Raw genomic sequence first — 13,625 nt, forward strand, 5'->3', positions numbered from 1 at the left:
CTGTCATAGTTTTCCTTTCCTCTTTTGTCTTCCCTGACTTTTACTTTTTATGAGCAACTTGGCAGGTGTTTCTAGAAAGACAGAGGAGGCTTACCCTACCAGTGCATCTGGTCCATGCTCCCAGATTTTAGTGGAGTCCGAGTTGCTTATTTATTTTTGTTACTTAGTATGTATTATTTTGGTTATTTTATATTCTTAGTTGTGTGTATCTGTTTTCCATGTCAGGTCTTTGTCCCTGGATTATTCTTTTGATTTCCTCTAGAATCTTGGTTCCTTTGATTACTCTTTCAAAGAGATCAATTCACTTATAGTCAAATTATTGTCTAGACACAATGAAGATGCTTGTTGCAGGACCCGAATTCCCAAAATTTTTAAGATACATTCCGAAACTCCAATCCCAGACTTTCAAAGAGTTGATTAACTTGGTCAATTTATTATTCAAACATTAAGAAAATGCTTGTTTCTTGCTCCTTACATATAAACTGCTCTAGTCCCATTGCCAAAAATTGTTCCAATTGTAGCTACACATGAACTTTGAACCAATGGAGACATTTGTAGGCCTTATGATCTTTTTATTTCAATTGCAAGACGTTGGCTTAAAACTGCAAAAAAAAAAACAAAACATTTTTTATCAAGGGCAAGAACTCTAACAAGAAGTCATCCTACAACACAATTGAGAATTTTGTACAGCTCTCTAAATGGAAGGTTTCTTTATGTTATAGCTTTTGAGATGTACCTTATTGTATAAATGGCCTCATCTGTATGTTCTACATATAGCATTATGGACAATTTTTTTTAAGTATTCACCCTAATGAAGATGACAAATTTTAGATGCAATCCTCTAAGTGGATTTTCGACAAAGAAGATGGATGCCAAGAGATGACTTGAGCTGACTTCAACATTTTGCTATACATAACTAACAATCAGATTCCCAATTAAAGTAAACAAAAGTAAACAGGAAAAATAAAGAGCTGTATAGATGTGTATACTCCACATTAATGTTTCCTTCCTTGGTTCGATATAAGTATGGAGTAAACTGTTCTGGACATACGATATAAAATATATTGCTATTGACTATCAACCATATAACACCTCAAACTAGAAAATAAGGTTAATCATAAAGTGTGCACCAGATGTCAGTAATTATGTAGATCAATCTTGTTGACATACTAGTTAAAGCATTTATTAATAGTAGTATTGTAAGGTGGAAAGGTAAATATACAGTGAAGCCTGTCATTACTGAAACTTAGAAAGATAAGGATTTGTTTACTATAGCCAGTTTTTGGATTACACAGGTTTAATTAAATTACAAAAATTTACCTGTCAGAGTAAACTTTGAAGACAAGAAAAATTGTGTCAACTCATAAATCATAGTCATCTGGTAAATGTAAAGTGGATGGATGACCAAGACAAAAGATGCACACAGGGTATCATGCCAAAACAGCATACCAAATTTTAAAGCATTCCTACAAAAGATTTATAAATTATAATGTCTTATAATATATTATTTACAGTGAGCACGTAAAGTGGAAATGACAATCACCTGACAAACTAATGTGGGTCTTTCAATGGACAATTGACAAAGAGGTTTGACTTTCTATCAAACTTATATTAAAATACCAATGAAATGATTAAAAGTTTAAATTTCCCATTTAATTGTCCAGTTAACTTCCTAAGGCATTTCATCAGGAAATAGTCATCCAACCATCACCTGATGTTTACTATATTACTCAATGTAATTTGTCTGGAACAGACATACACAATAATATAGCCCCTCTTTGTCAACAGAATTAACCAAACAACTGTACAAGATGCCTACAGTCAAAGCATATGTTATTCAGGTAATGGTTGTATATTGCTTAAAACCACAAACAGTGACATTTGGATTTTCAGTCATTATTGCTAGAAGACAAATAAGTTGTAGCTGTATTAAATATTCAAATCTAAATGGTATATGGACGTTAACATGCATTCTGTGTTGTGTGTTACACCCACTGCATTATACCTAAAGTGACCTGTATTTAAATAATACTTAATCTAAACACAACATAAGGACAGATAATCAATTATTTAATAATTGTTCACATATCACAATACAAGTCCTCGTCAAACCTCACAACATGTGTAACAGGGTTTAAGTCAATGTTTCATAATATGATGTCACTGTATACAAATGAATTAAAGTCAAAATTTAAAAGTTTACAGCTCATAAAAGTATGTCATCCTTTCCGTAGAAGTGCATTCTGCAAAAAAAAAAATATTAACATACATAATAAATCAATATCATGGTGTAAATACTAATTAAAAATCTCAGGAAAGTATATCATTCAGGTTTGTAAAAAAAATTGAAGATCAAGATTACACTAGAAATACTGTGAGCAAGCTAACAAAGGGAATACCCCACATTACGAATGGACTTAAATGTAAAACACTGAATTATCTCTCTTTGGAGTAATCCAACAGTAATTACTTTTCTTCATGCAGATCAACATATGATGCCCAACTTTGATATAAAATTTCATTAAAATCTCTTGAGCTGTTTAGGAGGAGTTGTAAAATATGTAAAACCCTTAATTTAAATTATCTCCCTTTTGAGACCTCCGACAGTAATTATATTCGTTCATGCACATCCACAAATGATACTAAACTTTCCTATAAAAAATATATCAAAATCCCTTGAGCAGTTAGTTTAGGAGAAGTTGTGCTAACAAGAAATGTGGCCAGTCAGAGTGACAGAGTGATTCCTATATATAAACCCTAAACTTTGTTTGCTTGGGGTATAACAATGTTCAGTTCAGCTAAAATTATATTGCGAGAAATAATAAAATACCAACCCAGTACAATTGTGTCACATCATTGTTGAATAAAAATGCACTTTTTTCAAATATTCCCTATTTCTTTGTAGTCTGGTACTTGTGAGTACACAGGGTCTAAATCTTTCTATACAATTTTGTTTCGTAGTTTGGTTTGTGTGTACATGTAGTCATAACCTTTTCTATACAATCTAGTTTTCTAGTTTGGTTTGTGTGTACATGTAGTCATAGCCTTTCTATACAATCTAGTTTTCTAGTTTGGTTTGTGTGTACATGTAGTCATAGTATATTTATACAACCTTGTTTTGTGATGGTGTGTACATAAGGTTGTAACCTTTCTATACAATCTAAAATCCAAAACTTGATCATTACCTTAGTATTAACATTGTGAAACAGGGCAAATGCATTATATGTAATATGACTGACCTGTCTAGCTTTTTCTACACAATCAACAAATGCTTTAACAACGGAAGAGCATTCTAATGTGGTGTCTGGGTTGGCTTGGTAACACTGGTAAACTTTATTTTGTAAGTCTGGACAAACCTGTGGACCAGTTGTATTTCTACAAAACAGTAAAACTAATAATCCTTTCCATATAACACCAAGTCTAATGCAGTGGATTCCGCTTAATTGCATAGCCTATTTGTCAGTAAAAATTATGCAAATAACCGCTATTCTTATAACCGAAATTACAATTTTACCGGAAGTGTGAGTTCGGGTAAGACGACGATACTGTGGATCAAACAAGGATATCCCTGTTCAACATTTCTGATCTGGTATTTAATTGTTATTGACCTTCTCAATGTATTGTTCTTTTATCAATAAATAATAATATATATTGTGTTTGTCTTGTTTATTGACCTTCTTTACGTTGTGTGTATTTATAAGTAAAACCACGTGTTTTTCATCTATAAATAGTCAAGTGATTTCCTAACCTTTCTATGAAAGAAAATCCCATATTTCAGCCAGGATTCAGTGTAATATTCATCAATGTTTGCAATTTGTGGGCTTTTGAAATGGTCTGTGTGTTTTTATTCCTCTGTTCAATCACCATTATACACTGATAGTTGTGTATTATACGTGTCTTTGACCTCGATATATTCCTATGAAGTGTGGATAGTATGGGGCACCTTAGGGTATTTGAATTTCATTAGACATTGTACTGAATGAATGACTTTTAATTTTCATATTATATTTATGCCTAGTAACCCAAGCTCACTCAAAACTGTTCAGCTCATTAAAGAAAATTAAATTTACATTGATAGTCGGAAGAATTTAAATAGGGACAAAAAAATACCCCAAGCCGAACCCCATGTCGCATCATAAGGTGATGTTTGGCATGTCGTCAGAAGTCATTGTTCACCTAGGTGCTTGTTTATTTTAATGTAATTAGAAATCATTTATATTGTCTTTTATGTCCATTATGTTTTTAATCTATTATTAACACCTCCTGATTGATGATAATCTAGTTTTTACAACAATAAATATGATTGACATATTTATGACCCAAAGGCTTATAATAGAATTTGGGAAAACCTGTCTTTACCTGGATGAGGCAAAATTCTCTATGCAATAAACTGAAATGCACCTCCAAGACCTATGCAAATAAGCGATTTTTTCCCTAATAGAACAATAGGAAATGGTTTTGTGCAGGAGAAAATTATGCTAATAACCGAAATATGCAATAAAGCGATATGCGATTAAGTGGAGTTGACTGTATTTTAATATTAACACATGGGACTGCATACATACAATATCTTGTATACATACAACATCATTATAAACAAAATGCTATCAAATCATAAAATTGTAATATTACTCTAAAAAAAGTAATTAAAAACCATTTTTGCTTTATCAAAACTGAAAATGCTGTTGAAGTTCAACTTGTATTCTGTGGAATAATTTGACCTAAATCTTAGTGACACTCCTATAAGATGTATGAAGTTATAGAGCTCCCATTTTCTCCCTTTAAGCCCAAAAGGGGGGGGCAAAAACCTCCAAAAACTATAGGGCCTACTGTCATGTCCCTGGTAACAATGTGTTATAATTTCAAAAAGATCAATTAAGTTTACCCCAGTTATTGTAAATACGGTAAACTAATGTGAATGTCTATTAACTGCAACAAGAAAAAACCGAGCCCTGCTCTCTAACATGATACCCCACTACTACATTTGATGACGTGCACCTTTTAACCTCCAAATTGATTCCGATCAAAAATCTAAAATAGGAGTTGCACAATAAGAACATGTAATAAACATTCTGTGAAAGTTTCGTTCAATTCTATTAAGTGGTATATGAGAATAACAGATAAGAGATGGGTTCACCCATGTCTCCATATTCATAAATGACAAAGTCCATGTTTTGCTATGTGAAACCCCAAAACTGATTCCGATCAAAATCTAAAATAGAAGGTGTACAATGGGAACATGTCATAAAGGTTCTGTGAAAGTTTCAATCAATTTCATTCAGTGGTGTAGGAGGGGTAACGGGTTAGAGATGGGTCCCCCATGTCCCCAAATTCATAAACAACTAAGCCCTCCATGTTTTGCTATGTGAAATTTCCAAATTTGATTTCAATCAAAATCTTAAATAGGAGTTGTTCAATGGGAACATGTCATAAAGATTCTGTAAAAATTTAATTCCCTTCAGTAGTGTAGTCAAAGAAAGGAATAATGGATGGTTACCTGTGTAACAGAAGGAAGTACAGATGGACAGAAGACACCCTTATCAGTGTATACCTCCCAGTTTGCAAGTGGTGGGTATAAAATTGAAGACAGGATGACACCATTATACAACCGAAAAAGAAAAAAAATTGCAGTGGTAAAAAAAAAACCTTCTGACTTATTACATATATGCAAAAAAAGTATTGAAAATTTAATATTGATGGAATTTGTACTCTTTCTACAATTAAAATCATTGTTCATTCAAGACAGTACTCTTGCACCATTTGGTACGGATATTTTATGCAAGTGCAGCATGTGGGCCCACAGTATTCCTTAAATCAATATCTCAATTATCAAATTTCGTTTTCGGTTCTGTGTACGAATGCATTTCTATTATTTAAAGCACCAATGGTCTTACAGGAAGTAGAACAGCATTCATAATAGCTTGTAATGTATGCCCCATCTCTACAACACCACATACCACAAAACAATATGTCTAGTGGAAACAGAGATTCTTGTGACAAAAATATTTTTCTTTTATTTCATATAGTGAAAAAGGGGAAAGTCAAAACAGGCAGTTAGTATCAGAAAGCAACCACAATTGCTTACAACATATGCCCCATAAAGAATTTGAAATCAATCCATCCAATTACGAGTCAAGATATTTGCATTAAATTCAGATGGGGAGGAGGGGGTTATACACAGATTTTTAAAGTCAAGAAAAATTGAAATAAGAAAGGTGTTAGGAAAGAACCATAGGACCATCTTCATTACAACTTACATAAACTTCTTTTCTACTTCTTGGACTGCCTCTGCAAATTGTGTTGTTGTTTGCTGTAACAATGATGCGTTCTAAAAAAAATAATACATATAATAATAAACATTAAAACACTTCAAAACTCATAATTACAAGTTTAATGGTAATTTCATCATTTCCAAACTTCCCCTATGTCTGACCTTTCCTATCCAACATGATACCAAAATATCTATCTGTGATTTCCAACAAATAAATTGTATCATCGATGATTGACAGAATAATGTCAGATCTTTAACATTTTGACAGAACATCACTTTCTTTTTATTAAGCTTATTGTGATAACTTTGTCTTGATTTCAAAACTGCAATATATATGCCATGAGTTGTGAAATGGCCAGTTGTTTATACATGTACATGCACAATAATCAATTTTTAAAGACAAAATTATGTTATGAATTTAAAAAAATGTTTTTTCACATAAAGTTTTTTTCCCATCAAAACTGGACAATTTACTTGTTAAAAAGTGCATTAGCTCTTACATTCTTGCAATGTATTCACTACTGAATAGTTTTGCCACACTTGTGATTGTTAAATTTTCAATTTCAAGTGTGAAGACGTCTAACCAGGCTTAAAAAAAAAATGAAAAATGAAATACAAAAGAACACAAGACTTGACAGTTCCAAATCATTGTAAACAAAAAAATCATCATGACACACTTTTTTCGGCAGAAACAATGGTTCCAGAAATCGATGTGTCACAGCAAGCCCTAGAATTGCATCTGTTTATCCATAATTTCATGGGGCTCATCCTCAACCTGGTTCAAGAAAGAATAGTGTAGTGTGTCAAAGATTTTCCAATTACTGGTTATTATCCAGTAGTTTTTGTTATCAAAATAGATATAATTTAAGTACATGTTTCAAGTTATCAACATCTTCTTATGCAACAATACAAATACTAACAATAAGTAGAAATACTTAAGATACTACAAACCCTTTTCTCCAGATCTGCTAGTTTACTTCTGTAGTAACTCTCTAATTCTTGAGCATCCTTTGATGGGCCTTTCGGTACTCTTGTTTCCTAAAGTATTAGAGAGCATGTTTTTCTATCATAAAACAAAATTCACATTTTTGGTTAAGTTCAATGCATTAAAATTGTCACAAAATGCCACAACAACAGTAAGTATTACAAAATTTTAAGAAATAAGAAAGTAAGAAGATTCATATTGAAGGCATGACAACATACAATTTCAAAATGACACTTGTTATTAAGCATTGTTTTTGTTGGACTGGTCTTATTTCTTTTTCAGTATGATTATACCGGATTTTTGCTGAGTTTGTCCGTGCAACCAGGACAACATATTACCTATTTAATCTGAACTACAAAACCCTACTACAAACTTACTGCAACTGATTCAGCAACAAAGTCACGTGTAGTCCCTATAAAGATAAATAAAACAAAACCATTTTACTTCAAATAGTATTTCAAAACAAGTTTCTGATTTGGAATTTCAAAATTAACAGTTGTTACAAGGCACACACATGGCCCATTACTACCAAAACCTTAAAAACAATGGAAAATGAAGGGCTCACATCATCCTTGACATGCACCTGTCCACAGTCTGGAGATGTTGGTCTTTCTGTTGTTTGAATTTTTAGTTCATTTTGAGAAGGTGCCATTGTTCCATAACCATGGATTTTATTGATTTGTTGTCAGGGCCTTTCAGAGCTTACTTAAAGGTGTATTTACACTTGTTGAAGACCTTTTGGTGATCTCTGTATTTACTACTTTTCATAAAGGTTATACCATATTGCATTTGTTCCACTTCACCGTTGTTTCTTTTGCACTGTGCAGGTCCGGGTGTCAAAAGAATAGGCCTGCAGCAGTATAGGCCTAAGCTTGTCGTAAAAGGCAACTAAATAGTGCTCAAAAACCTAGCCAGGGGCTAGGCACTCTGTCCACAGAGCAACTGGGATGTGTGCCCCAGGTGGTGGAATGGGGTAACAATATGATATACATCACTCCACCTTTAATTTTACTTTCAATTTACCTTTCTTATCAACTTTTGTTTCTGGTTCACCTTTAAGTCTATTCACAACTGACTGTGTGACCTGAAATATATTAGATATGACATTACAGTATATATGCTGAAATTAAGTTTTCACAAATTGTTATAATATGAAATTTTTTTTTTTACTGTATTTTAATGTTGATAATACAATTTACTTCCTACCCTGTACATAATGAATGGTTATCAGATATCATTTCCATTTGAAAATGTACATGATTTTACATCTGGGTTCTAGAATTCTAATACTTCTTATGCAAGTGAAACAAAGCACGGAAAATTTCCAACCAGAATTTTTACATATAACCAGTCAAAAAATATTTCAAAATATATGACAGATCCAAGGAAATGAACATAGGAAGAGTTGTTTTAGGACCTACATTTTGTGTAACAATGACTCTGAACAGTTTCATTGATTATCTTGAGATATGATGAATCACCCATGTCTGATTTTTGGGCATAATCATACACAAATCACAAGATAACATTTTAAATGGAAAAAGTATTCAACTTGACCGTCCATTTTGAATTAATTCACTAAATTTTACGGAATGCAAAATATTTTTGATAAAACAAAATTTTAAAATGGTAACAGAAAGTCAGAGATTAATTTCAAAGTTTCGTTTCATAACTTCAAATGCAATTTTTTTTTTAAACCTGATGCTCAAATTCAAAATACTAAAATCCAAATGCAAGGTTCATGTAAACTGCTTTTGCAAAGAATTTCCAGGAATGCAAGATTTTTCTCGTTAGGTAGGGTATACATTTATCTTAAATTTGATAAAATTTTCACTGGTGAAAGTAAACTGTTTACTACTATCTATGCTTCCGAAAGAAGCATTAATGGTTGCATTACCTACTGGGTTCAGTACACTTATAGCCAGAAAAATCATTAATATCCGGTTTGTGCATGTAAAATTAGGAGCTTAAAAATAGCATCATGGCAGCTTTATTTTAAAATCTCTTATACTTGGTAAATGCAATTGAGGACCTTACCAGTCTAGAAAACATTAGCTAGCTTTGATGATTAAATACAAATCGAATCTTAGCTTTTCCTGAAATAGGGATGGTCAAACATGGTACCCGAAGGTTCACGAAAATGGCATGATATCAATACTGGGCATTTTGACCCTAAGACATCATAGACAAGTAAAACTGTATGTCATAACATATTTTACCATTTTGGAATTGAACAGGGCTGACAAATACTGTGAAAGGGCCTAGGTGTTTTGAATTCATTTGTTTTAGCAATTAAGGTTCACCTCCTTCATATTAAGCAATGAAAGATAAATTTTTAAGTATAATTCTGCAGACGTCAAAGTATGTCAGAATGTGTGGATTGCAATAGATACAACCTCTTATGTTGTAGGAGTAGTACATGCAGTAATTTTTTTTCTCCAAATTTCTAGTTCAACAATGTTTTAAAAAAGAAATGATACAACAGCTCTGCTCTCCTAATGTTAGTATCAAGTGATGAAACACTGCATAAACTATGTCACAGCAACGCATTTTTTTCCGTAACTGCTGATGTTTACTTTTAAGAAGACTGTGTAGCCAACGAAAATAAATCAAATCAAATCAATTCCTGTGGCCAACATTTCAAGATAACAGTTTCTAAACAACCTAAGAAAATATGTTCTAATGTTGACATTCAACTAACTTGGTAAGGTCATCACGCTCAATGACGATTTCAGAAACAATTCAAATAAACATCCAAGACAAGTTACACGAGTCAAAGAACATACCGTGACCATACCACTGCCGCCTGAATCTTCAATTACTACCCTTCTGGTACTGTTTGATGCACCCATAATGTCAACATGTGAACAAAAATTTTAGACACCGGTAAAACCGGAAGTAAAATATGACAACTAAACCAGGAATGGTATCCGAAAATACACTGATCATTTCCGAAAAAAAATTTCCAGCAAAACAAAACAAAACCAGGTGCGTAGCTGCCGTTAGGCAAAAAAGCTTTTGCCTGCACTTAATTTTGCCATTTTTAAATTTTTAAAAATTTATTTATTTATTTTTTTTGGAGATAAAATACATCCAGGAGAGGCATAAATGATGCTCTAAAACGCTATCTCCGCGGAGCTTTGAAAGGGGGGGGGGCTTCGTCCCCTGGACCTCCTGCCGTAATCTTGCCTACACTTCAATTTGGCCTCAGCTATTAATCTTGAAATAAAAAACGAACCAAGATTAATGCAAAGCACGTGAAATGATTTATGCACATCCCCTCCCCAAATATTTTTGCTGTCAATCCATTCATGTTTTATAATTTGCTCTTGGAGTTGAAGATGAACACTGATCTGATATCAACCGCTATGTCATATGCCTGAGACGCTTCTTAAATAGTTGCTGAATGATTTTACATGCTTATTATCATTTATATTTTTATGATGTGTTAATCCTTACATTTTTTTAATAGTAGCTTCATATATTCTGTGTTTTGTAAGAATTTGCTATCTGCTTTGCTGACATATTATTGACTGTGTACCAATAAAAAAATATTATGAACTAATTTCAGCATTTAGTTATCAATTAAAGTCTATGAAGTATAAATCATATTGAGTTTCCACCTGATTACTGGTAATTACTAGAGATTGCGCAACATAGTCTTTATCTCCAATGCGAGTTATCGCTCTTTGAACTAATTGACGCTTCGAGAAACAACACTTTAAAATATTTAATTATGGTAGGAATTATGCATTTATGAAAATTTTAAGCATTAATCTTTATGAAATTCATCATGTAAAGTCATTTGAAGGGGCATTTCGGTGATTTCAATGGGCATTCCGGTGATTTGTAGGGGCATTTCGGTGATTACGGGGCATTCCGGTGATTCGTGTTACCCGATATCAACCCATTCGTTATATATTTTTATTTTGAATATGAAATCGTTTCTGACTCCAGGTTCAAAAAATCAACCTGTTTATATTTTCTCTAAGAAATAGAAAGACATATTTTCCTTATTTACATGAAAACAGAAAATAAAGAGCTTTGCCTAGCACAGCATGTTCAATTGTGTTCACTTTGGGGCAAGTATGGATACAGTATTAGATTTTTGACACACTTAAGCATTGAAAATTTAAAAGTTCATTAAGGACAAAATGACAAGTTTGACACAAAATTGCACAAAATTTGATATTCTATTGAGGTTTTGACACCTAACTTCATTTGCGTGGTGGTGAGCAGGACTATTTAAGAAGCAAAACAGGTAGTCCTCCAACAGCAATGATGGTTCTGTTCTTAGATCTTATGATAAATAAGACAAAATTTAGATAGCCCATAGGACTACCATGAAAATTTTCCAAGTAGTCCTCTCCAAAAAATAGGGTGGCACAGGACTACCGGACTGCTGTTAGTGTCAATCCCTGCAAAAGCTCCATAACTCCTGTAAAATTTGTTGAAACAAAATTCCGGGGCAATATGATCAACTGCATATAGTGAATTTCAATCCTTCAAAATTTGAACAAAATCTGTTAAAAGGTTTATGAGGAGTTGCATCCACAGTGTTCCTATAGTGTAATATGTATGGACTCAACAAAATATCATAACTCCTGTAAAATTTGTCAAATCAAAATGGTGGTGCAATATGATCAATTAAATATGGAGACTAATAATCCTACAAATTTGAACAAAATCTGTTGAATGGTTTTTGAGGAGATGAGTCCACAAAGTGTTCGTGTAGAGTAGAATGTACAAATTCAACCAAGTCCAATAACTCCTGTCAAATTTGTCGAAACACAATGATGTGAAATATGATCAATTAAATTTGGTCTTTAAAAATCCTATAAAATTTGAACAAAATCGGTTTAGTGGTATTTGAGGAGTTGCATCCACAAGTGTGATCGGATTGAAGGACACCGGTATTTCTATGACCCCATCCGCAAAGCCGTGGGGAAAAAAATGACAGTTTCTGAGTACTGGAACTAAAAATACATAAGAGATATAAATCTGATACGCGTAGCAACATGTCTCCCACTGACACAAAAAAAAAAGATGAAGTGCAAAAGTCCCAAAACTCTAGTAAAATTTGTTAAAGTCAAGTGTGATGAATGTTTTAAATTTTAAAAAAAGATCGGATTAGTTTTACTAAAGTTATTGTAAATATATTAAGTTAACGGACACCAACGACGACAACAAGGTGATGTATGAACCATTATACAAGTGTTGATTAGTGAATAAACAATACTTCATTAATTTCATTAATATTTTATTTCCAAAATATTAATAAGGTGTAATAACTTCACATACGATGTTGTCTATCTTTATTTTTATCCTGCTACAAATTTCCTACTGTATCAAAAACAGTGTTAATAGCTACCTTTTTAAGTACTAAGTACATTTCATAGCACATAATATAAGAGTGAGTAATATTGTAAATTCAACCTCTATTATTTTACAGTAGATCATACCTATTACACGGAGCATTCTTTTCTGTCATCTTGCAAAATCATATAGAAGTGGGTAATTTTCTTGGAAATTATTGTCTGAATCATTTTAAAACAATTTTTTCTTCATAAAACTATTTTGATTTTTGTTTTGAAATATATGTTATTATTATGATTTTTTAAGATATTCCATATACCAGTCTTTATTAAATACAGAATCTATATATAATGTTGTAAAAAATTGCCTACATTACGGCTCACACAGCTAGAAATCAAGTTGGATGACCTACGTTTTTACATTGAAATTTTACAATATGTTCATTCAGTCAACCAACTTTGAGAAAAAACAGGAAAATCTACCGGTATAAACAAAAACAAAAGTATAAAGTACGATCTACCTTAACAGGTTCATCCTTCGCATAGCAACAAAAAGACATACATTTACTTGTAGATGAAACTGTCAGAGCAAAGAAATAGAAAAGTTACTGACCACCAAAATAAGCATTTTGAATCTAGGGGAAAAATACATAAGTCATATGTAGTTGAAATTTTATCAGAGTGAAGGATTTGAATTGAACTCAAATTTCATGTTGGTATATTGTCACAGTCTGACTAAATAAAAAAAAACTTTGTTCAATGTTCTAATACACAGCAGCAAATGAAAAAATGACTTACTGGTACCTGTATACTTACCATCTGATTGTAAAATGACTACAAACTATAATCAACAATAATGAATAAATATAAAATAAACACTATAAAATATCTCCAAATATCACATAACAACCAAAATCAACACTTCAACAATTTCCTTGACCATTGACCCTGAGTATACTTCCACTCACAGAAGTGTACTGAATTTTATACAAAATCTTAAGAACAAAATCTTCCATTGTAGTCTCATCAATTTCTTTATTGCTAAGAAACACTT

General features: G+C 32.4%; 1 protein-coding gene across 1 annotated transcript; it reads right to left on the reverse strand.

Moving 5' to 3' along the window:
* Positions 1-2,057: 2,057 nt before the first annotated feature.
* Positions 2,058-10,193, reverse strand: LOC148627326 (MICOS complex subunit mic25-b-like). Its single transcript, XM_088571383.1, has 7 exons — positions 10,043-10,193; positions 8,280-8,340; positions 7,634-7,668; positions 7,223-7,309; positions 6,258-6,328; positions 3,240-3,375; positions 2,058-2,243 (listed from the first exon to the last, which is right to left on the reverse strand). The coding sequence occupies exons 1-7, from the start codon at positions 10,106-10,108 to the stop codon at positions 2,220-2,222; spliced, it is 480 nt and encodes a 159-aa protein (XP_088427509.1). The 5' UTR covers positions 10,109-10,193; the 3' UTR covers positions 2,058-2,219.
* Positions 10,194-13,625: the final 3,432 nt, after the last annotated feature.

Source organism: Perna viridis, chromosome 1 (assembly GCF_037379345.1).
Source record: "Perna viridis isolate PV_CMFRI_1.1 ecotype Kerala chromosome 1, ASM3737934v1, whole genome shotgun sequence".
Lineage (NCBI taxonomy): Eukaryota > Metazoa > Mollusca > Bivalvia > Mytilida > Mytilidae > Perna > Perna viridis.

Coding starts and splice junctions, on each gene's coding strand:
- LOC148627326 (XM_088571383.1), bottom strand. CDS start 10,108: ATGGGTGCATCAAACAGTACCAGAAGGGTAGTAATTGAAGATTCAGGC. Junction 8,341..10,042: donor GCGGCAGTGGTATGGTCACG/GTATGTTCTTTG, acceptor AATATATTTCAG/GTCACACAGTCAGTTGTGAA. Junction 3,376..6,257: donor GAAGTAGAAAAGAAGTTTAT/GTAAGTTGTAAT, acceptor ACTGTTTTGTAG/AAATACAACTGGTCCACAGG.